General features: G+C 41.5%; 1 protein-coding gene across 2 annotated transcripts in view; it reads right to left on the bottom strand.

Annotated features, from left to right (window-relative positions):
• Positions 1-24,558, bottom strand: part of CHN2 (chimerin 2) — a 292,015-nt gene that overhangs the window by 12,403 nt on the left and 255,054 nt on the right. For both annotated transcript variants that reach the window (XM_045564214.1, XM_045564215.1), the window contains 3 exons: positions 22,014-22,091; positions 4,583-4,667; positions 802-975 (listed from right to left, as the gene is read on the bottom strand). In XM_045564214.1, the coding sequence (XP_045420170.1) occupies positions 802-975; positions 4,583-4,667; positions 22,014-22,091 (337 nt within the window). The remainder of the gene's footprint in view (positions 1-801; positions 976-4,582; positions 4,668-22,013; positions 22,092-24,558) is intronic.

Raw genomic sequence — 24,558 nt, 5'->3', positions numbered from 1 at the left:
CCAGCACTTTGAGAGGCCGAGGCGAGAGGACTGCTTGAGCCCAGGAGTTTGAGGCTGCAGTGAGCTATGATTGCGCCACTGCACTCCAGCCCCAGCAACAGAGCAAGACCCTGTCTCAAAAAAAAAAAAAAAAAAAGAAAGAAAGAAAGAAAGAAAAAGAAAATCTCTAACAGTAGATTTCAAGCGTTCTCATCACAAGTAATGTATATGCTAATTAATTCATTTGGCATAATACAAGGTGTACATATTTGAAAGCATCATGTTGTACACCATAAATACAATTTTTTTAAAGAAAGAACCAATATTAGGAGTACATTTTTATATGTAGGAGATATATGTTGACCAACAATTTATTATTTAATAGAAACACTTGTTAAAAAAGATCCAATTCTAACCTCACCTCAGCCATAATCCTTTCTCAATTGTCCTCAAATAAAAACATCTTCCTTTGTGACTCCATAGTGCTTTGAATATGTCTACCTACAACATTTATTGATTTGTTCTTCTGATGCCTCACACTATAGTATGAATTTCTGAAGGCAAGAATGGCGACTTTTTATAACCTCAATGTCTAGCACGTGCTTAGTAAAAACATTTGTTGAATGCATACAGGCATGGTTTATAACACATGGAAATTGATATAGCTGGTTGGATTTAGTTTATTTATCTGTGTGCGAGTATATGGGTGTGTGTGCTGGTCCCAACAAGACTAATGGAGGACTTCAGTTTCCTCGACAACAGTAAAAATAAACAGTAAAAATAGAATCAGTGTAATATTATAGTAGGAAGTATTTTCCAGACCTCTTGCTTCAATTTCCCGAATGCATATGTCCACCACCATGGGTCTCTGAGTGTTGTGAGCCTTCACGAGTGTTGTGAGGTCACAACAGTACACTTTCTTGATCCGCTTGAGATCAGGTTGGCAGTCGTTGGGAACGTGCTTGGAACACTGTTTGTGTACGTTCAATCCACAGTCTGTAAACAAAGACGCCACATTAGCCTTGCCCAGCTCTTTTGTCAAAGCCCAACACAAATTATATGTTGCCAAAAATAAAAAATACCACCACCCAAGGGTTTGATGTATTTCCCTGGAACGTTCCATCACATTTAGAGAGATACTCTCTACGGGATGAGTGTGCGATTCATCTTTACTCACTAACTCCCTATGTGATTCCATTTTTCTCAGTAAGCCTCCTTTGTGGCTGGACTGGAACATCTTACACAGATGGTTTAGCCAATTAGTCAGGCTGTTTGTATATGTTTTCCCTTTTCAGGCTGGAACCCTTTGCGTCCACAAGTGGGCTGTTGGGTTTGGATTCCCAGAGATAATCACAGCTCATAAAGGGCACGTAGGACTTTGGGTAGGTTGTTTCCTTTAAGCCCGTGATGCTCTGCTGTGGAAGGCACAGTTACTCTTTAGGAGTAGGAGCTTCTCATCTTTAGTTTGAGGAGTCCATGACCATGACCATGACCATGATCATGGCACCCTCTGCCCCTTTCCTGGAGGGTTGCCCCATAGTTTGCACTCCCTTCCTCCTTGCTGGGCACTTTGAGTGGCCACTGTCCTTTCTATGGGCCTTATTTTGACACCTATGAGTGGGAATAATGCCTGACTGTACACCAGTGGGACTACCTGAGAGTTTATAATTTATAACAATGCCATGTAATGTGATGATTAGAGGAATTATTTATGAAGCTCGTACGTATCAAGATCCGAAGCTGAAAAGGTGCTTTTAAGTTCAATGAAGACATTAAAAGCCTTGTTAGCAGTTGGTATTCACTCTCAGAATTTCTCTGACAATGAAAAGGGACAGTCTACATTCTGGAAAATAAAAAAAATGTAATGCTGAAGTTGGTCAAAGTTGATGTGCTGTCTACTCAGTGTCCTCTAATATTGTTTTTCTAGGTATAAAGAACAACACTACACACACACATACATACACACAGGATAATGAATATTGTAGTCAGCTGCTTTATATAAAAAGCAGTTAACCACACCAAGAGTGTGAAGGACCCTTGTAAACTTCTGTAAATCAGTGGTAATTTCTAAGTATTTTCATGTAATTTTTACAAGTTTTTTTGTCTACCCTCCTGCCAAAGAAAAATCAGTTCTAATTCATCTTAGCTTTATCATTGTGACAAATTCAGCAAAGCTCAAGTGAACTTTAATAATATTTTGATATATCTATTTAGGGAATTTAAATTTTGACTAATTGAACTAAATGAATTGGCTGGTTTTCTTGTTTGAATCCTCTCTTATAAAATGGAACTCATAAGAGCACCTATGTCCCAGCGTTATCATGCAGATCAAATAAGTTAATAAAGTGCTCAGTACAGTGTCTGAAATACAATAGATACTACATAAGTGTCCAGTCAAATAAAATAAATAGCAAATATGGTAATAAGAAAATGAGGATACCTGCCCAGCTATTAAGTCATTTTATTAGTAATTTTTACTACATCTCACAAATTTTACTTCAAATTTTTTGTTCAATTGTGGTAAAATATACATAACATAAAATTTACCATTTTAACCATCTTTTAAGTGTACAGTTTATTGGCATTAAGTACGTTCACCCTATTGTGCAACTGTCACCACCATCCATCCCCAGAACTTTCTTCCATCTTCCAAAACTGAAACTCTGTACCCAAACAATGTCACTCCCATTCACCCATCTCTCCCCTCCCCCTTCCCTCCCTGCAACCACCATGCAACTGTCTGTCTCTATGAATTTGCTACTCTAGATACCTCATATAAGACGAATAATACATCTTCATTTTAAGACCTGAAGCAATAATATATTTATGTAGATTTAAATATTGATATTTTATTAAAATTATGATGTTTAATAACAAGTATAAAATATTCAGTTTTTACAAAGTAATAGAACTCCATATGCTACAAATAAAGTCTAGTATATTTAAGAACATATAAAACATGTAATACACGGAGAGCTGAGAGGCAATGATGGCTCTTCCTAACCTTCTATGATCAGTTTTCAGCCTTCCTGCTGCTCACAGGAAACGTAAGGACAAAGAGGAGCCAGTGGAGAACACTAACAATACAGCTTTAGAATGTGTTTCATTTAAAAAAACTAAACTAGAAAAAACCCAAAAACCTTTCATCCCAGAGAAAAGTGCTGCTCACAGCTAATGTGAAGCCCAGAGTTTTGTTCTCAAAATATTGACTTTGGACCAATTTCATGCTGGAATTGGATAATACCAGCAATTAGGGATATTTTTGATAGATGTAATCTGGACAGGCCAAGTTAATGGCCACTGAGTCATTCAGATATTCTACCTCTTTGCTCAGTGGTTGAGCTCTGAGATGCTCTGGGACTTCTGGCAAGTTAGTCTTTTGTGTTAATCAGGGTACGTGAACATATCTGGAGAGGCTGCCTCTCAGAGGTAAATCTGAACATATACCACTTATCTCATGGACCTGGGATGGGGGAGACAGAGTTTTCCGATATACATGAGGACTACTTGAACCATCCAGGTGACAACACAGTGATTGCTGTATCCATACAGAAGCTAAAAAGCCCCTTCCAGACAGTGAGGAGGACTTAAGGTTGCATGATCCTGTGAAACAAGATGAACACTATGGGAAAGAAAGTCACCTTAATGTAGTATGATTAACTTATTTTGTATTAAAGGCTACATAAGAATTATTTTTTTAAAATCATACCCCAGCAAGGAGGAAATCGGTCATGGTGTTGGTGGAAACCCAATCAATATCAGAAGGGCCTGTTCTTGCTCCCGGCCACAACTGCTTGCCAGAAAAAGTGTGGCATAATGAATTAGGAAGCCCAGTTACATATTAATTTGGCAATTCCTTACCATCTGTTAGATGTACCTTGATAAGACGTGTTGTGTGCTGTTAGCAATGCGTGTGTGCATCCAATTCTAGGTGGAAAAGCACCTAGGGTTTCAAACTGCTTCAAATATGTGATATCAAATCAAGGTGTGTGGTTTCACTGCTGATCTGATGGCAGAAAAACACGAAGCATGAGCTTTGGAGTCTGCCTTTAATGCAATGTTCCACTGCTTACTATGTGGCCAAGGGCAAGGAACAATTATCGCTAAGCCTGTTTCCTCTTTTATTTAATTGCATCTCCTCCATGCTCTGTTGAGGCTAAATGGCATGATAAATAGAAAGAGGTTAGCCCAGTGCCTGGCAAGGGGTAAATATTCACCAGTATTATTACTATTTTTATGTCCTGCTTTTTGTAGTAAGGGTAGGAAAAAGTATGGCTTTCCTATCTATGTAATTCCATTGGAACTCACTTTTTTTTCTTTTAAGGACTATTGCCTATTTGGAGAGGCAGGTAGGTGTTTAAGAATATGTATTTCTTCGTTTTTTTTTTTTTTCTTTCCTTGCATAAACATGAGATATTCTTTTTCATTCATGCAAACACTTAGAATAGTTTCTCCATTAAGCACAGACAAGCATGGAACCCTGCAGGAGGCCAGACTTTTGAGCTTATCTAAGCATATCTCCCAGCTCTGGAGAGATGCCCTCCTGCTCAACATAGTGGCACTTTGCATAACCAGAAAAGGAGAAAGAAAATTCCGTGTCTACCTGAGCACCGGACCCCTTGGGCGATGAGCCCCCACATGAAATTGGCACAGTATTCACACCAGTGTGGGCCTCGGAATGTGTGAACCTGTGATCCAGAAAGAAGAAAAATGTCAGAAAATTCAGAGTTATTTGGAGGCAGGCAGCCTCGGACATATCAATGAAGAAACAACAGCCTTAGCTGGAGTAATGCCTCACTGGGCCTTTTCCTTCCAGTAAGGCAGCTGCAAACAGATCCCGAGAAAACAAAGATGCACTTTAATCTTTGAAAGTCCCTCACCGATACACCATGCCCCAGGCCAGAGTCAGAAGGGAATGTGGAGAAACAGTAAGATTACAGGGTCTTGCCGTCACCTAAGAAATGAGACTCTCGCCACCTAAAACAAGGCACTGTGTGGACAAACCCAAGATAGCCTGAGCCGGCAGCTATAACCTGCATTTAGCTCAGCAAGTTCCTGAAGGCAGAACTCAATTACTGTGTCCTTTTGACCCAAGTTGCCCCATCTGTAGACTAACCAGGCAGGTATAAATAAGACATGATCATGGGATAATTAAAAGGTTCCAAGGCTTTGAGCTGCTTCCAAAAAAGGCATTAAAAAAAAGTGAAGGAGTTGGCTGTAAGTGCAGGCTACCAATGGGGCCTATGGAATTGCTGTCCCCAGAGACAGGGTCTATATTGAGCAAGCCTTGGTGTGGCCTTCAGGTAAGTAAGCTAAAAGCTCTCCTGCTTGGCCAAGGCACTGCTCTCATGGATGGGTGCCCCAGCCAGTTGTTCCATATTCTGAACATGACTAAGGATGGTCTTATCTTAGATTACTCCGATACAGGTTCTCCTATAGCAGTATCACATAGTAAGTCATGATTTAAAATGAAAACAGAACAAAAATACTTATTCTCTGGCACAACAGAGCTTTAAGAAGCAGAGCTAGGGGATTCCTGGCAAACAGATGTGACAATGGTTAGCCAGAACCACCACTGGCTGTCCACTGGGGGCACACAAATCTACACGAAAATGTTCTGATATTTTACAAAATTAAAATATTATAAGATGTTATATGAAACCTTTCGAAGTTTTAAACTTCCATTAACAAATAAATGTAGACAATATTGTTAACATGCTGGGAGGCCGGTATACTTACTTTTATTTAACAAAAAATCAGGATGACAAATATGGTCACAGTTTGGGAAGATGCTCATTTCAGTTCTGCTTCAGAAAAAAATAGCATCATTCGAGTTCTTTCTTTATTCATACATGCTAGTAGTAACTGGGTGTGCATAAAGAGCCAAACAAAATGGACCTGGATTCCTCCTAATGGAACTCACAGATGAGTAAAAGCAGAGGAAGAAAAGAGCAGAAATCAAAAGAGCCACTTATTACCAGGATTTCTATGCAGTAAAGCTAAGTTATAATAGTCTTTTGGTATTTCAGTTTATCATATGCAAACTCCCCCTTACAGAGATTCTGTTTTGAAAAACGATGCAAAAAATTTCTTGAAATTGTTCTCACTTAAATAAAGAAGTGTGTTGCAAGGGAATGACTCTAAGACACGACAACACACTCCTGGTAGGAATGCAGAGAATTCATCCTGGAAGTACACATGGGGCCAAGTGCCATGATTCACCTAGAGATCCACTGAGATTGAACTTGGTACTAAAAGAATTCCTCAGTAAAGTATCCTCATTAAAGTTGAACATTTTCCAAATTCAGCAATCATACATTTCTCAATATTTTACTAGAAATGCTCTAAAAGTGCTGGTTAATTCTGGCAACAAAGTCACTTGTTAATATGCTGTTGAAATTGCAAGATCAATTAAATATAATAAAAGGATATGTAAAACACAACACTCCATGAAAAGTATGAAAAAGGCTATAGAAGAAAAAAAGCTGAGGCTGCTATTAGAGAGACTAAGAGGGGGCCAGTGTTACCCAGGGTGGTCAGGAAGGCCCCTCTTGGACGGTGACCTGAAGGAAGAGAAGAGTCAATCCTGGCAGGGGGGAAGAGACAGAGAACATTCTAGGCAGAAGGAATGTAAGGAGGCCTCACAGGAGCAAAAGAGCTTGGTGTGATGGAGCAACTGCAAAGCCAGGGTGGCCAGAACATCAAAAGAAGGGGATAGGAATTGAGATAAGGTTGATGGTAGGTAAGAGAAAGTCATTCAGGGCCTTCAAGACTTTATTCATGAGTGTGGATTTGGTTTTAGGCTAGGTACAAAAGAAAGTTCTTGGAGGACTTCACATAGGAAGACATATTTTTAAAAAATATTATTCTGATTACTGTGTTGAAATGGATGGGAGAGTGTGAGGAGCAGAATAGATTTGAAAACTGTGCAATAGTCTAGTTGAGCAACAATACAGGGTGAGACCAGGATACTGGCAGTGGAGATGGGAAGTAGATGAATTTGAGGTATATTTTGAAGACAGAGTTTACAGGACTTCATAATAGAATAAACACGCGTCTTTGAGGGAGAGCAGAATCAAGAATGACTCCTAGATTCTAGCTTAGGGACAAGGTGGATGGTGATACCATTTGCTGAGAAAGAGCAGACACTCCTCTGGGCAGAAGTTCAAGAATTCAGTTGCAGACAGGTTAAGGTTAAATGCTGCTAGAAAATCAAACTGTTAGTGTCAAGCAGGAATTTGCACAAATTTGATAGGAGTGAGGGCTGGTGGGATAATTTGGCCATCCCTTACAAACAGATGATATTTAAAATTGTGTGAATGGATAAAAAGTATAGTAATGCATTGCTTAATGATAGGAATAAATTCTAAGAAATGCACTGGTAGACAATTTTGTTCATGGGAACATCATAGAGTGTACTTATATAAGCCTAGATGCTATAGCCTAGTACACACTTAGACTACATGGTATGGCCTATTGCTCCTAGGCTACAAACCTATACAGCACATTATTGTACCAAATACTATAGGCAATTGCAACATAATGGTTGAGTATTTGTGTCATCAAACATATCTAAACACAGAAAATGGCCAGGCGCGGTGGCTCATGCCTGTAATCCTAGCACTCTGGGAGGCCGAGGCGGGTGGATCGCTCGAGGTCAGGAGTTCGAGACCAGCCTGAGCAAGAGTGAGACCCTGTCTCTACTAAAAATAGAAATAAATTATCTGGCCAACTAAAAATATATATAGAAAAAATTAGCCAGGCATGGTGGTGCATGCCTGTAGTCCCAGCTACTCGGGAGGCTGAGGCAGTAGGATTGCTTAAGCCCAGGAGTTTGAGGTTGCTGTGAGCTAGGCTGACGCCACAGCACTCATTTTAGCCTGGGCAACAGAGTAAGACTCTGTCTCAAAATAAATAAACAAACAAACAAACAAACGAGCAAACACAGAAAAGATACAGTAAAACTATGGGACAAAAGATAAAAGCTGTATAGCGCAGCTCCATTATAATTTTATGGGACCATCATTGTATATGTTGGTCCATCCTTGACTGAGATGTCATTATGCAGCATGTGACTATATTAGGGACAGATAGTAGAAAAAAAAGAAAAGACAGCTCAACACCAAACCCTCAGTGCTCTAACACTTAGAAAAAACCAAAACAGCAAAGTGTTTCAGAAGCCAAGAGGTGAAGCGTACTTCAGGCAAGGAGTGGTCAATCATGTGGGATGCTGGTAAGAAGTCCACTTAGATAAGTACTAAATACTGATTCAGATACATGGAAGTCGTTAGCAACCTTGGTAAGAGCAGTGCCTTTGGATTGGTGAGGGCAGAAGTCAGACTCAAGTAACTGAAGAATACATGACTGGAGAAGGGAAAGGGTGAAATCGAAGAAAAAAAGAAAAAGAATGCATGAGAGGTAAGGAAGTGGAGACATGTGAAGGCAACTCCATCAAGAAGTTTGGCTATGATATTCAGCAGAGAAACAGGATAGCTTGAGGGAGTTTTGTTTTAGTTTTTTTTAAAGATGGGAGACATTAGAGTATGTTGACTTGTCAATGATATTGATTGATTCAATAGGTAGGAGAGACTGGAGATGCAGAAGAGAAAGAAGATAAGCAAAGGAGTGATAATCCCGAAAAGCTGAAAGATTATGGGGTTTAGGGTATATATGGAAGCAATATAGACTCAGAGAAAAAACAGCCAAGATCTTTCCAGAATCAGTAAAAGATAGCAAATTTCCAGCTTAAGAAAAGCTAAATGAAGCTCAAATAAAGATAAATATAATACATATTTATGTATTTATGTATCTATGTATGTATTATATTTATGTACACAAATATAATACATACATAGATATAGATAAACATAATCTATATCTATATAGATTATAGTGAACTTGTAGAATACCAAAAGACAAAGCAAAATCCTAAAAACCAGGTAACCTGCAGAAGAACAGCAATTAGGGTAAAAACAGACTTTTTCTCAGCAAAAAAAGAGTGATTATGGAAAAATTTCATCAAAGTACTCAGAGAAAAGTGTTGCCCACCTAACTTTATAGCCAGCTAATTACCTATCATCCAAGAGCAAGGGTGAAATAAAGATATTTTCAGACAAATGCCAAGAGTTTCCACCCACAGACTCTCACTCAAAGAAATACTATTAATAAAATATACTTCAGTGGGATGCAAATTAAACCTAGGAGGAAGGAACAGGATTTAAGTAGCAGAGGTAAACAAGAAAACTGGTAACTATGGGTCAATCTAATCAAGCCCTATCTGCATAAAACAATGATAAGATGACTAATTTTAGGTGACTTAAAATCAGACTGAAACATGACATGGAAAATTGAAGGAAAAGAAGAGAATTAAAGCATTCTAAGGTCCTTATTATTTGGGGAATGTAATAAGAGCTACTAATTACTGAGGAATATTTTAAGTCAATTATGCATATATTAGATTTTTGAGTATACACAGAAAGAGTGAAATGGAATCCATCAATTTAAATTAATTTAAAAAATGCATAAAGGAAACAGAAATTGAGATTTGATTAAGCCAATAAAAAGCAGGAAAGGAGAAAAAAGGAGCAATAAAAACAGTGAATAAAATATCCTAATATATCTCTAATTACAATAAATATAAGTGGCTGTAACTCATCCTATAAAACACAGATTTTCTGATCATATTTTTAAAATCTTTTCAAAAGCACAAATCATAAATGTGAAAGAAGTGTTCAAAGTAAAAAGTGATACCCAGAAAATGCTAGCCAATAGAAACCCAGGACAGATCAAATATATATATTTGTATTATTAGTGATAAAGGCGATCATAACAGAGATATATTTTTACTATAAAGGTAATAATTTTGAGCTTATAAGTGTATGACAACATGGTCTCAAAAATATAAAGCAAAATTTGAAAGAATTATGAGGAGAAATTGACAAATCCATAATCATAATGATTTTAACATCTATTCACAGAAACTAATGGAGAAAATAGCTAAAGTTAATATACTAAATAGAAAAGGGACCTTATATCCAGCAAATCAAAGGACACTCTTTTCAAAAACACTTGGAACATTTATATAAACTGACCACACTCAAGCTTCAACATATATACAAAAAAATCAATACCATACAAACCATATTCTGAATATAATGCAATAAGATTACAAATAATGATAGCCAAACCCCAGTGTGTTTGGTACAATATATTTGGTACCAGTGGTATAGAGTGGAAAGATTAGAAACCAAGTCACACATACAGAGACCTGGTATATTTCAGAAGTGGCATTACAAATTAGTGGGGGTATGGCCAGGCGCGGTGGCTCACGCCTATAATCCTAGCACTCTGGGAGGCTGAGGCAGGAGGATCATTTGAGCTCAGGAGTTCGAGAGCAGCCTGAGCAAGAGCGAGACCCTGTCTCTACTAAAGATGAAAAGAAATCAGCCAGACAATTAAAAATAGAAAAAATTAGCCTGGCATGGTGGTACACGCCTATGGTCCCAACTACTTGGGAGGCTGAGGCAGGAGGATCGGTTGAGCCCAGGAGTTTGAGGTTGCTGTGAGCTAGGCTGATGCTACAGCACTCTAGTCTGGGCAACAGAGTGAGACTTTGTCTCAAAAAAAAAAAAAAAAAAAAAAAAGAAAGAAAAGAAAAGAAAAGAACAAATTAGTGGGGGTAGGATGTCAGAGAGAGGAATTGCTTCTATTTTCAGCCACCTGTCCACCTTTCCATCGACTCACTCTTCACTCATTAGATACTTACATGCCGATTGTCTACTTTGAACCTGGCTCTGTACTAATCCTTGGATAGGCAAAGTTGAAATAGAGGAGCATGAACTCCTTTTTCCCAAGGATCTCATTATCTACAAGAATAAACATGCAACAGAAATAATTATGTGTCCAGTGATACAACAGAGCACATAAGAGATCCTGCAGTAGTATGATGGAGAAAATAATGAATGCTTCGTTGAAGGTTGGGGAAGGCAACGTTGAAATGGGCTTTGAAGGATGGCTAGGAATTGACCAGCCCGGGAAAGGTGGGCCTGGTGGGGAAGTGATAGTGTTGACTTGGGGCAGATGATTTGAGGATGACATTCCAAGAAGAGGAAACAGCATAATCAAAGGCCGATGAAGGTAGGCTTGATTTTTGAAAGGCATTCTCTTCTTGTAGGAGGTGCAAAAAAAAAAAAAAAAAAGTGATATCATGTTCTTCTCTGAAACATCTCCTCCAGTGGATAAATTCACCTCATGGCAAATATCTCCATACTTTGGGGTAAAAATGAAACTTAATGTTTAGAAATTAGGAAAGCAGCTACAATGTTTACTACACACTGACAAAACAGAAACTAGTTTACTGACTGCTTCGGGAAATATAGGGTAGGCTAATCACAAATTTTCTAAAATTTCACTTTTAGCCAATCTTAAAAAAAAATTGAGCATATCAAAATTGCATTTAATGCTTATTAGCCTGTTTGTATTTACCAACATCCTTTCTCAACAAGTATCCCTACTGCATTTAATCTCATTTATCCAGACAAATAAATGCAGGTAGATATCTTTGAATAGCAAATAACTCCATGTGTCCACACATAGTCCCACAAAAACAAAATTAAATGGGAATGGAGGGGGAACATAAAGTTAAACATTATTTTAGGCCCACTGCCTAACTTCCTTTTTTTGTGATGACCTACTGTTTATTTTCATGGCTGATATATTGTTCACTTTTCTTTTGGATCCACAAGGACAATCTCTAGACAGCAGGCTACATGTCAATGCCGAGGGCATTCTCTTAAGCCTATTTTATTTGGGTTCAACTTATGTTGACTCTCTAAACGAAATATCTTAAAAGTCACTGATCAGCTTTTTCCATTCTCTACAGTGTATTGATTTTCAAGAATATCTTTTTAGAAAAAGAACCTTTTGAAAACTTTAGGGCAGTGACCGAAATATTCTAGACAGGAAGAAAATACCCCAGACAGGAAGAATGTCTGTCCAAGACTATTATTCTGGGCATGGTCTGCCTGGAATTCAAAAACCACACCAAACAAAAAAAGATGATATTACAGGAGATAAGGTATGTTTGACAAATAGCTCAGGAATGGCTACGCAGGAAAAACAAGAGCAAGAAGAGTTGTCTAGAAAAATCTTGGGCGTATAGTGAATATCCCCCAACTTGACTCTTTCTAAATGAACAGGATGTTATTTGTCTCACGTCTGCTGAAGACTGGAAGGCAGTATTCTCTCTTTGGCAGGTGTCTACACTGATATGTTTTGATGGGTCAGTGTAGATACCACCCAAATGTACAATCAGCTCAGCCTGAGATCTACACTGTAAGAAAGAGAAAGTGCTATTTACGGTGTGCTTTTTCTTATCAGTATACATCAGGGTTTCTTAGCCTTGGTATTATCACATCTTGGGCTGGAAAATTCTTTGTTGTGGGGGGACTGTCTTGTGCATTGTAGGACTTTCAGCAGCATCCCTGGCCTCTACCCTCTAGATGCCAGTAGCACCTCCCAGTTGCGACAAACCACAAAAGTTAACTGAGGGGCTGAAATGCAGATGCTTATCCTCCACCCCCCAGAAGGTCAGTAGCACAGTGAAGGCCTCCAGATCTGTGCCAAGTGTTTTTCCTACAATTTACTGTATTTCCCATAATCATGTGACATAACTCATGTGAGAAATCAGGGTAAACTTTGGACTTTTCCCTCTTACAAGATCAGATGAAATACGGACCTTGAAGTGAACCTTTTCAGATGTAAGGAAAAAGAAAACAGCAGAGGGGACTCACTTAGTCTGCCACAGAGACCCTGGTTCCACCGAGGCTGGTGCAGCAGCCGCTGCAGGAGAGCCACTTTCCCACCACCGGGCCACAGAGCCCTGGATTTGTTTCCTTAGCTGCTGCTCTGATCCGTTTAAGGTAGGATTTAATTTCTAAAACATTGATTGCCTCAAAGCTTTTGGGAATTTCCCGATTGCATAAAGTAAGATATTTTTGTACTAACTTCGTGTCACGTTTATGAGCACATCAGAACCAACATTCCTTTGACACTTCCCTGCTCAAAAACCTCCAGTGGCTCCCTGGTGCCTCTTTCGAGGTTTCTCAACCTCAGCACTATTGACATTTAGGGCTGGATGACTCTTTGTTGGGGGGCCCATCCTGGGCATTGTAGGGTGTTTAGCAGCATCCCTGGCCTCCACTAAATGCCATTAGCCCTGCCAGGTGTGAGAATCGAAAATGTCTCCAGACATTGCCAAATGTCCCCTGGGAAGCAAAATTGCCCCGACTGAGAACACTTAGTAGAGCAAGTGTTCACAATTCTTACATCATCTCTCTCTCTCTTGTACCTGGCACAATCCACATTTGCTGAGTAGAAGAATGAATGGCTAAATAGCTTCCTTTTCTCAGAACTTTCAAAAATATCCAACATGTACAGTGATCCACCTTTATCCCAACAAAGCACAAAAGGCATATTTCTCTGGACTTCAAATCCCAGAATTAGGCACTCAGTCACTTAGGATAGTCCCTCTGAATTATGTGTTCTTTGGACTAAAACAAACTCAATATAAAATTAATAACAGCTAAGCACTTGCTATGGGTCAGACTCTTTAGTAGATGGTTTACATTTGTGAAGTAGCTTGGCTTAAGCCACTTCCCTGGTGTGTGGCCTAAGCAAGCCATCCCAGTAAAGTCTGCATCAAAGCCCATTCTCTTCCACTGGGCTCTGCTGGTTTGTAGAGGATTAACAATGGCAGTGCCTCGGTGCCGAGGAGATGAGAGACAAGCTTTAAGTCAGACCCTGATAGGCAAAGAAGACAGCTCACCTATGTGCAAAAATTGTTTCCCCACTTCCCTGAAATCTTGCCATGAATGCAAATCCTTTGAATAAAGGCATCATGCCACGGGGGTCTCCAAAGGACCTGTTTAAAACTAGATTAATTTAGCTGTCATTTTCATGAACATGCACTTTCAAATTGAGCATGCACTATCTGGGAAGCAATAGTAAATCTTGGTGAATCACAGACACCTAAGAAAGGGACTTTGAGCAACTTACTAGGTTGGTTTGTCTGGACTCAGGTGTATTTCAAATTAACCATAATGTATAGGCTCTCAGCAGAAGGGAAACTTGCAGGGAACGATGTGCAGAAGGAGAAGCTCCGATCTAGAAGTCAGGGCTGGCAGGTCTTAGCAGTTGTTCAGTGGAGCAACTTGGCAGACAAGAGCAACCAACGTGAGCACGAGAAACAGCCCATGGGTAGAGGTGGAGGTTTTGCCAAAGACAAACCTCATTTGCTTCCCAGTTTTGCTGAGAGTTAGTCCTAGTTTCAAAATGGCACAACAGTGATGGGTACCCCTGATAAAAGAGTGGCCTGAAAGAAGAGACTCCTCCTTATACCCAGACAGATGGAAAACAACAACTAAGCTGTCCTGCAGAATGCCTGGGCTTGTAGTTATTAATATTAATAACAATATTTGGGCTCTGCGTAGCTTTGTGGTTTACTTTAAGCAGAACCCAATAGAAAGAGAATGGACTCTGACATAAAACTTTAAGGTGAATCCTTCAAACAAAGGAAGGAAGGATCATAGCTGACATTTTTGGAGTATCTGCCCAGGAGGAGTCCTTTCTCTTACATATATGCTGGGCACTGTCCAACCCCCGGGCACCCCACAGTCCCATCTATGAGCTTACAGGCATCAACTCCATGGCCAGTGTTTGGTGAGCAGGGCAGACACTTGGCCCAAGTCACGCCATTTTGATTCTCTCTCTGGGAATTTGGAATTGGGATTTTTGTGGTTGGTCTTGTAATATATAAACCAGGGAGTTATTCACCATGTTCTGTAGATCATGTGGACTAAGATATTTTTGTGTGGGGAGAGAACAAGGAGGCTGACACCCGGAGAGCAAAGAGCAAGGAAGTGGCAGCAGCAGGAAAGAGAAAGGGAGAGAAGCAGGAGGGGAGAGAGAGAGAGAGAGTGAAAAAGGAGGCAGAGGAGAGAAGGGGGGAGGAAGGAAGATGGGAAGAGAGAGGAAGAGGGCGGAAATAAGAAAGAGAAAAAGAGGGAGGGAGGAAGAAAGGGAGAGAAGGTGGGAGAAAGAAGGATGGAGAAATAGAGGGAGAAACTGGCTCCAGGTGTAGTCCCAGCTCCTGTCTCCTCCCTTGCGTGAGTGCTGAGTATTCCCTGGGGGCTCTCTGAGACCCTCCTGTATGATAAATCTCTTATGTAGCTTAAGACAGTTTCCAGGGGTTCTATTACTTGAAAACAAGCAGTTTCTAACAATTACAATGGCAGAGCCAGGGTACAGGAGGAAATAGTTAAAATGACTCCTCTTCATGGCACTTTGGGGGCAGAAGCCACATTTTCTTCATAAAGACCAGGACTTCCAGGCCCGTTTATTCCAGTCTCTGAGTTCCTCATTTTATGTTCAAGGTAATGAGCTTTGCATTTCCTTTGAGTTGCTCTTTCCAGACTTGTTTCTGGCAAAGCATCCTTTTATAATTATTAAATGAAACAAACAAAACAAACCCCACGACCATTCTGAAGCCAATTTCTACCTGTGCCAAAGTACAGGTGTAATATCCAACTGTCCCTGCTCCCCAGGCACACAGACATGGGATCGGGAGGGACAGGAAAGGCTGACAATGCAGGGCACAAAATACTGGGAAAGATGGGCTCCCACGTTTTTATGAGGTCGAGGAGGAAGAGGAAAAGAGAGGCCTGGGCATGGGGAAGCAAACATGGCTCCTTCCAAAGCAAGTGGCCACCAGTGATAAGAATCCAAAAACTAATGATGGGCATAGAAATCATTAATGAGCCTCAAACCCAAACTGGGAGGTGGTAGTGCGGCCACATCCTGGACAGGTGTCTCAGCAGTAGCACTAAGGACACATTTTTAGCCTCCTGCACTTTCAGTCCTGGCCTCTGACAATGCCATGGATGGGCAGGCGTGTTTGGAAGGAGCATGCTCCAAGCGCACACATGATGGGTGTGGCATGGGAACAGGAGGCTCCTGGCACATGCTCGGACTGTGGGTAGATCGGGGACATAAAAGTGTAAGTAGCGCAACCGTTTCACTTATGACAGGACGGCGACACTTTTGAAAGGCACTGTATGGCATGCCGGGACAACAGGAGTAAACTGGAGCAGACAGCCCCCCATGTATGAGAATCTGGGTAGCATGGCAAGGCCAGTGTCCCTGGTGAAATGGGGAGGGCGAGGTGGCCCGGTGCATCCTGACAGCCCCCGTCTCGGAAGCACAGTCTGTTGACCCTGGCAAGGGCCCGCTACCTGGAAGGACTCCAGCGCAACTAACACAAGTGCGTGCAACATACGAACCACACGTGAGGGAAAACCGCGGGGTGGGCGTGGGGGGGTACAATTCTGCCACCACGGACTGACAGCCTGCAGCCGGCCAGGCCGTGTTCCAGACGCTGGGGTTTCTGCAGTCAATAGAACAGACAAAAATCCCTGCCGTCCCGAGTGGGTAGTTTCCATTCGGCAAGGGGAAGGTAGGCCAACAAACAAGTAAACACGTACAACATCAGCTGGTGACCAGTGCTACGGAGAACAGTGAAGCTGGCGGGGGCGGGACGGGGACACGGGGTGCGGTGGGGTACGTAGTTTGCCCCTTGACCATCAGAACTTTCTGGGCCTCCGCTCTCCATCCATATTCCACATGGGGAGGAAGGAAGGGTGTCCTGGAAGTGCCTGGGCGGAGGGAGAGAGTGTGACAGCAGAGAGTGTCGCAGACTAACAGGCTGGGGAGGTGGAGGACACCAGGGACAGGCAGAGCAGAGGCAGGACCTGCGCAGGAGCCTCTGCCAGCTGTGGGGCCCCAGGGCCATCATCCTTCCACCATCAGGCCCCACCAGCTGATGACCTAAATGTGACAGATCCCGTCTCCCCACGGTCTCCTCCCTGCACCTTATTCGCCCTGGCGCAGTTCTGACTCCAAGCTTTCCCTCATGTCCTCTGCACTGCCCGGAAGGCCCTGGGTTTCCTCTGTGTAATTAACATCGATCTATTTATCTATCTGGGCTTCAGCTAACTTTCTACCTCCTCCATGAGGCTTCCTGGTTAAGGGTGAGCACCTTCCTGGGCACCTACAAGGAGTGCCCAGCACCAGGGAGCCCCCTCCTCTTTGAATGCTCACAGAAACAGGTCTCTGTTACTCCTACTTTTTTTTTAAAAAAAAAAAACACATCACAGTGCTGGCTTCAGGCCCTCTCCTGAGCAGGGCTCTGCACGTGGGTTCATGCTCTGCTGTCACTGTTTTGGAAGTCTGAATAATTTTTTTTAACAAGGGACCCTACATTTTCATTTTGCACTGGACCCCACAACTTATGTGGCCAGTCGTGCATCATCTCATATGTTAATGTAAATAGCTACATCATAAAGATGATTATAAAGTATATACTCTGAATGTGAATCAGCCACAGCAAATAGATGCTTTTGACTTACTACTAAAAGTGGAAGCTCACCAGCTATTTTAAAGTTTCTGGGTGCCCTTACCATACCCTCTTTTCATGAAGAAATGCTTGGTAAAGATAAGAGACCAAGAATGACTAAATTTCATCACTTTCTATCATAGAGCAGTGAAGCATTGATAAGAAAAATCAATGAAGACTTTTCTTTAGAGACGTTCAATCAATAGCCATGGAAATTAGCAGTGGTGTCTGGGCCAAGGGATTGACGCTTAAAAGCAATTAGATTACATCTAAGGACCTTTCTTTGTAGACATGAAAACCTTTAATGAAACTGTAAACTTTAACTAATAGCGCTGACGATGCATCGTTTCAAGGGTGAGGTTAGAGATCCTTCCTGTTGAGGGCTCTGGGAAAGATCAAAGGCTGTGTAATGGGTTGCATTATAGACCCCCAAAAAGGTATGTTCAACTCCTAACCCCTGGTCACTGCACAAGTGACCTTATTTGGAAATAAGGTCTTTGAAGATATAATTAAGATGATATCATACTGGATTAGGGTGGGCCCTAAATCCAATGACAGGTGACCTTATAAGAAGACAGATAACAAACAGAAGGTGGCGATATAAAGATGGAGACAGAGATTGGAATGATGTGTCTACAAGCCAAGGAACTCCAGCGATTGTCAGGAAACACAGAAGCCAGGAGACAGACACAGGACAATTTCTCTTTCAGAGCCTCCAGAAGGAAGCATCCTGCCTACAGCTTGATTTCAGACTTCTGGCCTTCAAGACTGTGTGTGAAATAAATTTATGTTGCTTTAAGCTACCAGCTTTGTGGTCATTTGCTATGACAACTTTAGGAAACTAACAGAGTTCTCATAGATATAAAGTACTTTTTAAAAGCTGAGGGGAAAAAATGTGTGAAATCTCAATCTAAATCATTGAATCTAACTCATTTTCTCTTTTAACAAATGAGGAACAAGTATTGGCTACATGATAAAATGCATTCAGAGAAACGACAATAATCATTAGGCTTTTTTCCTTTTCTATGACACCTAATTAATGAGAGAGGAAGAAAGAGTAGAAAAAAGAAAAGTATGAAGAAGTGAGGGTAGAAAATAAGAAATACAGAGGTAGAAAAAGCTAAACACAAAGACACAAGAGGCACAAAAAAGATGACTAATAAAATAATAATAGAAGCTAACACCAAATGAACCTTACTAGGTGCCCGAGACCATGATAACTGATTTACGTGTATGCTTTAAACCTCACAGCACTCCTATTTTACAGACGAGGAAATTGAGGCTGAGAGGGTCAAGTTCTTTGCTAAAGATAATGCCATGGCCAGGAGTACCAAGCCAGATACAGCCACCTAATCATGTGCTATGGGTGGCAAGGAAGCACAGTAACCCACACTGTTGGGGCTCTGGGTTTCTCTGGCCTGAAGATTTCTAGAGCTCAGCCACAAAGTGTTATTAGGGTGGACCATTGAAGAGAGAGTGCCTCCTTAAGTCAACTAGATAAACAGAGATGCAGACATAAAAAGAGTTAAATAACCAAGTGGCATTTCTCTTGATAAATAGTTTTCACTTTAGAGAGGAACCTGTTAATTTCACCATTCCATCAATAAATACCTCTTAGTGCCTAGTAAGCGCAAGTAACCCTAGAAAATTCAGGCTTTAAATGAGCAAAAAATACATCGGCATACAGTGTTGAAAAGTATATAATTATTATTTTTTTAATTTTTTTTATTTCAGTGAAAAGTACATAATTATTGCATGAAGTGAGGCACAACTGTAATTTGCCTCCCAAAGCTTTTGTTCTCAGAGCTGAATTTTGATTGTCTTAGATTGGCTTTGTGTAAGAAGTGAGGGCGGTAAATGTGTGCTCAGTAGTGGTGACAGGGAGCTTACTGCAAGAAGGGACCACGAATTCCCAACTATGGAGTGTTGGGAGCTCCTATTCATTCCTCTTGACAAAGTTCCTGGGTAGAGCAAGGGAGAAAGCTCCTTACCTGGGATAACAGTCCTGACTGGGGCAAAAAAATCTTGTTACGGGGTGAGGCGTCAAGCTCTACTGGCAGATTCGAATCTCAGGTAGGGGGCCTCTAGACCAGGGTGCAGACAGGGCCTAGAAAGGCCTATTTGCTGATAAGCATGAAGATGTGATTATCATTCTTTTTATTGAACCCTTACGATATGCCATGCCCATTATATCCCCAAGTAATTACTTGGATTACAAATCAAGAAAGCTTCAGAATAAAGCCCATTATAAGTCAATATAAATAAAGGCTAATGCAAAATTAAAGTATAAAACACAAATTCCAAGCAGACGGCAGGGACTCTGATAAGAGTTTTCTTTCTTTAGTTTAGTGGCTTGTTACTAAAAACCCGCTGCTCTATTTATAGCACAGACTGCTTTTAGAATGTTCTTCCAAAGCCCATGCAAAGGTCCCATTTAGACAGTCTGCAGTGGGCAGACTGAGGATGGAAGGGGCAAAGAAAAACAGAGAGGCCGCCTCCCCCGGCCGGCCCCAGCCACTTACTCACAAGGGCAGTGGCACGAACAGTACCATTGAAAGCCACAATCCACTGTCACAGCTACTCAGAGTCTGCTAAGTTTCAAAGATGTCTATTTAAAACACGGAAGAGAAACGCTCCTGTCTGGCTTGTGTGTTTCTCTGACAACTTGTCTATTCTCTGCCTTTTCTTCTCTCAAGAGTTGTCCGTTAGAAGAGCCCATACTGAATAGACAATGAGTTTTTAAGCAAACATTTTAAAAGCTGCTGGTGTTTTCCAGTGATAAGTATTTAATAAATGTTAGTAACAGTACTATTTAAGAAATAAGTTTCAACTATCTCTTTGTTTTAATACATCTTCAGGTTAATTTCTTATTCAGAGATCTTAGATTAAAAAGACTAAAATTAGTTTTGAAAGTATCAATCAACTAAACATGCTTATGTGTTTTTAACACAAGCTCAGACACAAAATACACATGGAAAAACTATTCTATGCAAATATAGAACTCCAATTTCTTAAAGCCCAAAGAATTGCAGATATGCATGAAAATGTGATTCTTCTTTTGGAATTCCAATTTCTTAAAGTCAAAAGAATTGGAATTTTCAAGAGGAAGGAAAAGAATTTACAAGTCCAAGATGATCCATCCTCTCATCCATAGTAGTGCATCCAAAGGATGCAGAAAATCAGGGATTTCTGCCAAAAGTCAGAAAAACACTTTAAGGCAAAAAAAAAAAAAAGAAAAGAAAATTAATGAGGATAAAAGTAGAAAACAGGGTTTAAAAAAAAATGAAGACATTTTATGCTCCACATCAGACCTGTCACTATTCAGTGATGGGAGAAATACCAAAGGCTTTGGCATACAAGAGAACCTACAGAACACAATTCTTCACCCTAATGCTAAATATATAGGGCTGTATAATTCCATTCTTCAGTTCAATTATAGCATGCAAATGCCTGAGCCACTTGCTTTCTAAAAACAGATGCAGGGAAACAGACCAAACTAACACGAATATATATTTAATAGACGCACATTTGTCCTTATGAAGGTTTGAAAAGCAACCAAATAAATTGGTTTCTTTTGTCACCTCTGACAAAGGCTTATCTAGTTCCAAGAGTCACTTGGCCTACAGGCCCTAAAGGAAACAAGAGCTTCAAAAGAGAAGACAATTCACATTTTGTCTGGCCTGCCTACTCTTTTTGTCCTGGATCCTTTACCTCCATTCTCTGCAACTTTCAAATTGTCAGCCCATTTGCTGGGGCAAAACCTCTAACTCTACCCTGTCTCTCCTCCCCCCTCAATGGCATCTCAAGTTAAGCAATTTGGCATCAGAATCACTTCTCAGCCCTTCTTGGAAAACACATTAGGGCAAAGGAAACAGGCCATAATTTTCTGATGGCAGGCCCTTTCTACAAGTGCCCCTCTGAAATAAAGATAGCGTTCTTTCCAGTTTATAAATACCCATGGGAAAATCCACTTAACCTCCCACCAGGTTTCCAGATCTTTTTGTTTGGTCTGGTGCGCAGGATAAAGGCTGTGACCAAGGTGCCCCCAGCACCCAGAGCACAAACAAAAACTATGGGATGGCATCTCCTGTCATCATTTGCTTTCACAGCTGTCTGCGTGCATAAAGGAAAGAAGTTAGCATCACTGAAAACAAAAGACCAAACACAAAATGTGAAACAGACAACTGTTTTCACTTGCTGGGAGACAGCAATATTCTTTACGGCTACTCTGAGTGGAAAAGTACTGCTCGACTTTCACCAGAACAGCTCTCAAATGCCACAGATTGGGCATGCTCGGTTTCTCTTTCCCTGGACACGGGAATATGAAGAGGAAATAGGCCCAACTCTCTGGAACTAAATCAACATACAGATAGGTGTTTCTAGGTATGAACACCAAGCAAACTGTTTGCTACGGTCTCCAGTATGATATGACACAAATGAATGGTGTTGAATTTGTAGCTAAATGGAGAAAGCAAAGGAATTTGCTGTCTCCCGACTTCACAGTCAGAGACCAGATGGAAACCATAAACTATACCTCTCCACCTGAGCTTTTAGAACAGAAAGAAGAACGCAGAGGCTCACTTACCTTAAAGTTGTGTGTCTTCTCATAGTTGAAGTGGTTGTCGTTGTGTGTGAGGGCTGCCCTTCGAACCAGGGAGGAGATCTGCGAACAGGCAAAGAGTTTGAGAGGGGCCCAGAGAAAGCCGCCTTTGACTCCCACCTTCACTCCCAGGGCTACGGCCAGCAGCTCTTGGCGTTTCCTGCCCTGCTTAGACTTCCGAACCACAGCACACTTTTTCTCATTTTCCAGCCACAGTTCCTGGGAGAACATCGTGCCTGGATCCCAGATCTTTCTAGTTTCCCCTGCAGAGCCTGGGGAGCTCCGTGCCGTCAGGTTTGTCGAACCGCAGCTGATGTTAGGCAGCAGATTTGAGGCAGCTGCGTCCTGTCTGCAGAGGCCTCCGGCATGTGACCTGGAAGGCCCGGCTTGAGTGATGGAGGGGTGGAGGGGGCTCCGCTTCTGAATAAGGACGGGCCTGTTTTGTGCTATTTCTTAAGGCCGACGTGTGCCTGGAACAATAGCACACATTCATGTGCACGGCAACCCCCAGAAGCGGTCTCCGGTCAGCCACTGAGGATTCAGGGAGGCAGGGGCAGGCGGCTTTATTTCTCCTGCCGCAGCACATTGCAAAGGAGAGACCTCTCCTCCTTGCCAGCACGTTTCACACTCACACGTGCACACCCCCCCCCCCCCAAGTAGCTCTGATGTTCAAAGTCTGAGGCTGCATCCAATTATTCTGGGGCTCTGAACCTCATCCTGGGCTGAACTCCAGCAGATTAAACCTTTAAACCCTGATGATCGTTTAATCTTATAGGGGTAAAGCCTGTCTCTTGTTTTAAATCTGCCTCAGCACTTGAAAGCTTAATTTTTATTCTTATGCATGCATTAAATTGAAACAGCCTGAGCACCAAATGGGGTATCAAAGAGCAAAGCCTTTCAGCTCTGAGTTCTACATTCAAAGTTGCAAAATCAAAGTTGCAAAATAAGAGGCAGGATGTCTTGTTTCAGGAGACCACCCCCCCTCAGTCTTTCTTCTCCCCTTCTCGCACAAACCCACAGACAACATTCCTTACCTAAAACCAAAACACTCCATTGCTTTTCTTTTCAATAAAACATCTTCAATGTTCATTCTGTTAGAGGCCAAGCCTATAAAAATGCCCTCCTTGCTCTTAAAAGCATCATCTGTTTAATGGTCTCATGGTCCCAGGTCTTCCCATTAATAGAAGTAAGGAAATCATGATGTCTTGGGAGTACTCCTGATCCACTGGTGAAATTTAACGCAGCTAATGCCAGACAATAAAATCACTGCTTTAGGAACTTGAAAGCAAGAACTAGATGGCTGGATCTTTATGTAAATGACGGTCTGTGAATTTCATCCTGTCCTCTACTGAGACAGGGCCCCATGTTCCAGCCCCTCTAAGCGGCCTTGTGGAGAGTAACCAAACATCCATCCTTCCCTTGAGCAATTCTTTATTCCTGGCAATCACCATCACTTCAACTTGGTTCAAAAGTCCATCCTCCCATTCCATCCTCTTGTTACCTTCAAAAATAACCGCCAATTTTTATATTGTGCTATTGAGTACAATAACTTCCATTGTGCCAGACGATGTTCAGAATGTGTTAAATGCACTTATTTAATCTTCAGCTCGTGGGTATGAGGAGCAAGATTTTTATCCCCATTTTTTTCGGATGAAGAGACTGAGGCACCCAGAGGTACAGTGATGTGTCCAAGGCCACGGAACTGGTTTAAGTGGCAGAGCCAGGATCAGAATGCACGGCATCCGTGCCCATGCCCTGCACTGTGCGCCCTGCTGCCTCAGTATGCTGATGTGCTGCCACATCCTGCCATCTGGTCCTGCCAGGTGCTTTATCTGACATATCGGTTGAGTCTGCCCTCTCCTTACCATTCCTACCCCGCAGTAACTCAGACCATTGTTATCTTTCCAGGCCACCTTACACCCAGCTGCACAACAATCTTCCTAATCCGGTCAGCGTTCCCTATCTGCTCAGGAAATGCCAGTGCTTCTCCAGGGCTCAGCTGTGTCCTGGCATCATGGGTGCTTCACAAGCTGGTCCCAATGTGTATCCAGTTCATTTTATTTCCCTACACTCCCCTCCATAAAGCCTATGAAATCTTTTCTCTTACATGCTCAATTTCTCACCTAGGTAGCTTGCTCTATTTTTTTAGAATAGTCCAGCATCATTTCAACATGTCTACATTTTCATCAACATTCCCATTCTAACTCAAATGCCACCCTTTCCAAAAAGACTTCTCCACACTCCCCATTGCAGGCAAACCCTCTCCTCTGAAATCCCATAGCGTCTTATGTTTTATCTACATTTTCCGATTGCATTTCTCACTTTCTATCTTGGATGAGAGTGATTTAGAACAACACTTACCCCTGTCACATTGAGAACTCATTGTGATGTGCTCTATGCCTAAGTTGCCTTTGTTTCCCCCTACAGGAGTGTCTAATAAGATTCCTTGCCACAGTAGGAACTAAATATAAGTTGCTAGGAAGCACCTGTACATGTAGGGAGCCACAGTTGTGCAGGAAGGTGGGCAAAG

The sequence above is a fragment of the Lemur catta genome, chromosome 11 (assembly GCF_020740605.2).
Source record: "Lemur catta isolate mLemCat1 chromosome 11, mLemCat1.pri, whole genome shotgun sequence".
NCBI lineage: Eukaryota > Metazoa > Chordata > Mammalia > Primates > Lemuridae > Lemur > Lemur catta.
This window is presented reverse-complemented; position numbering and strand designations above follow the sequence as displayed.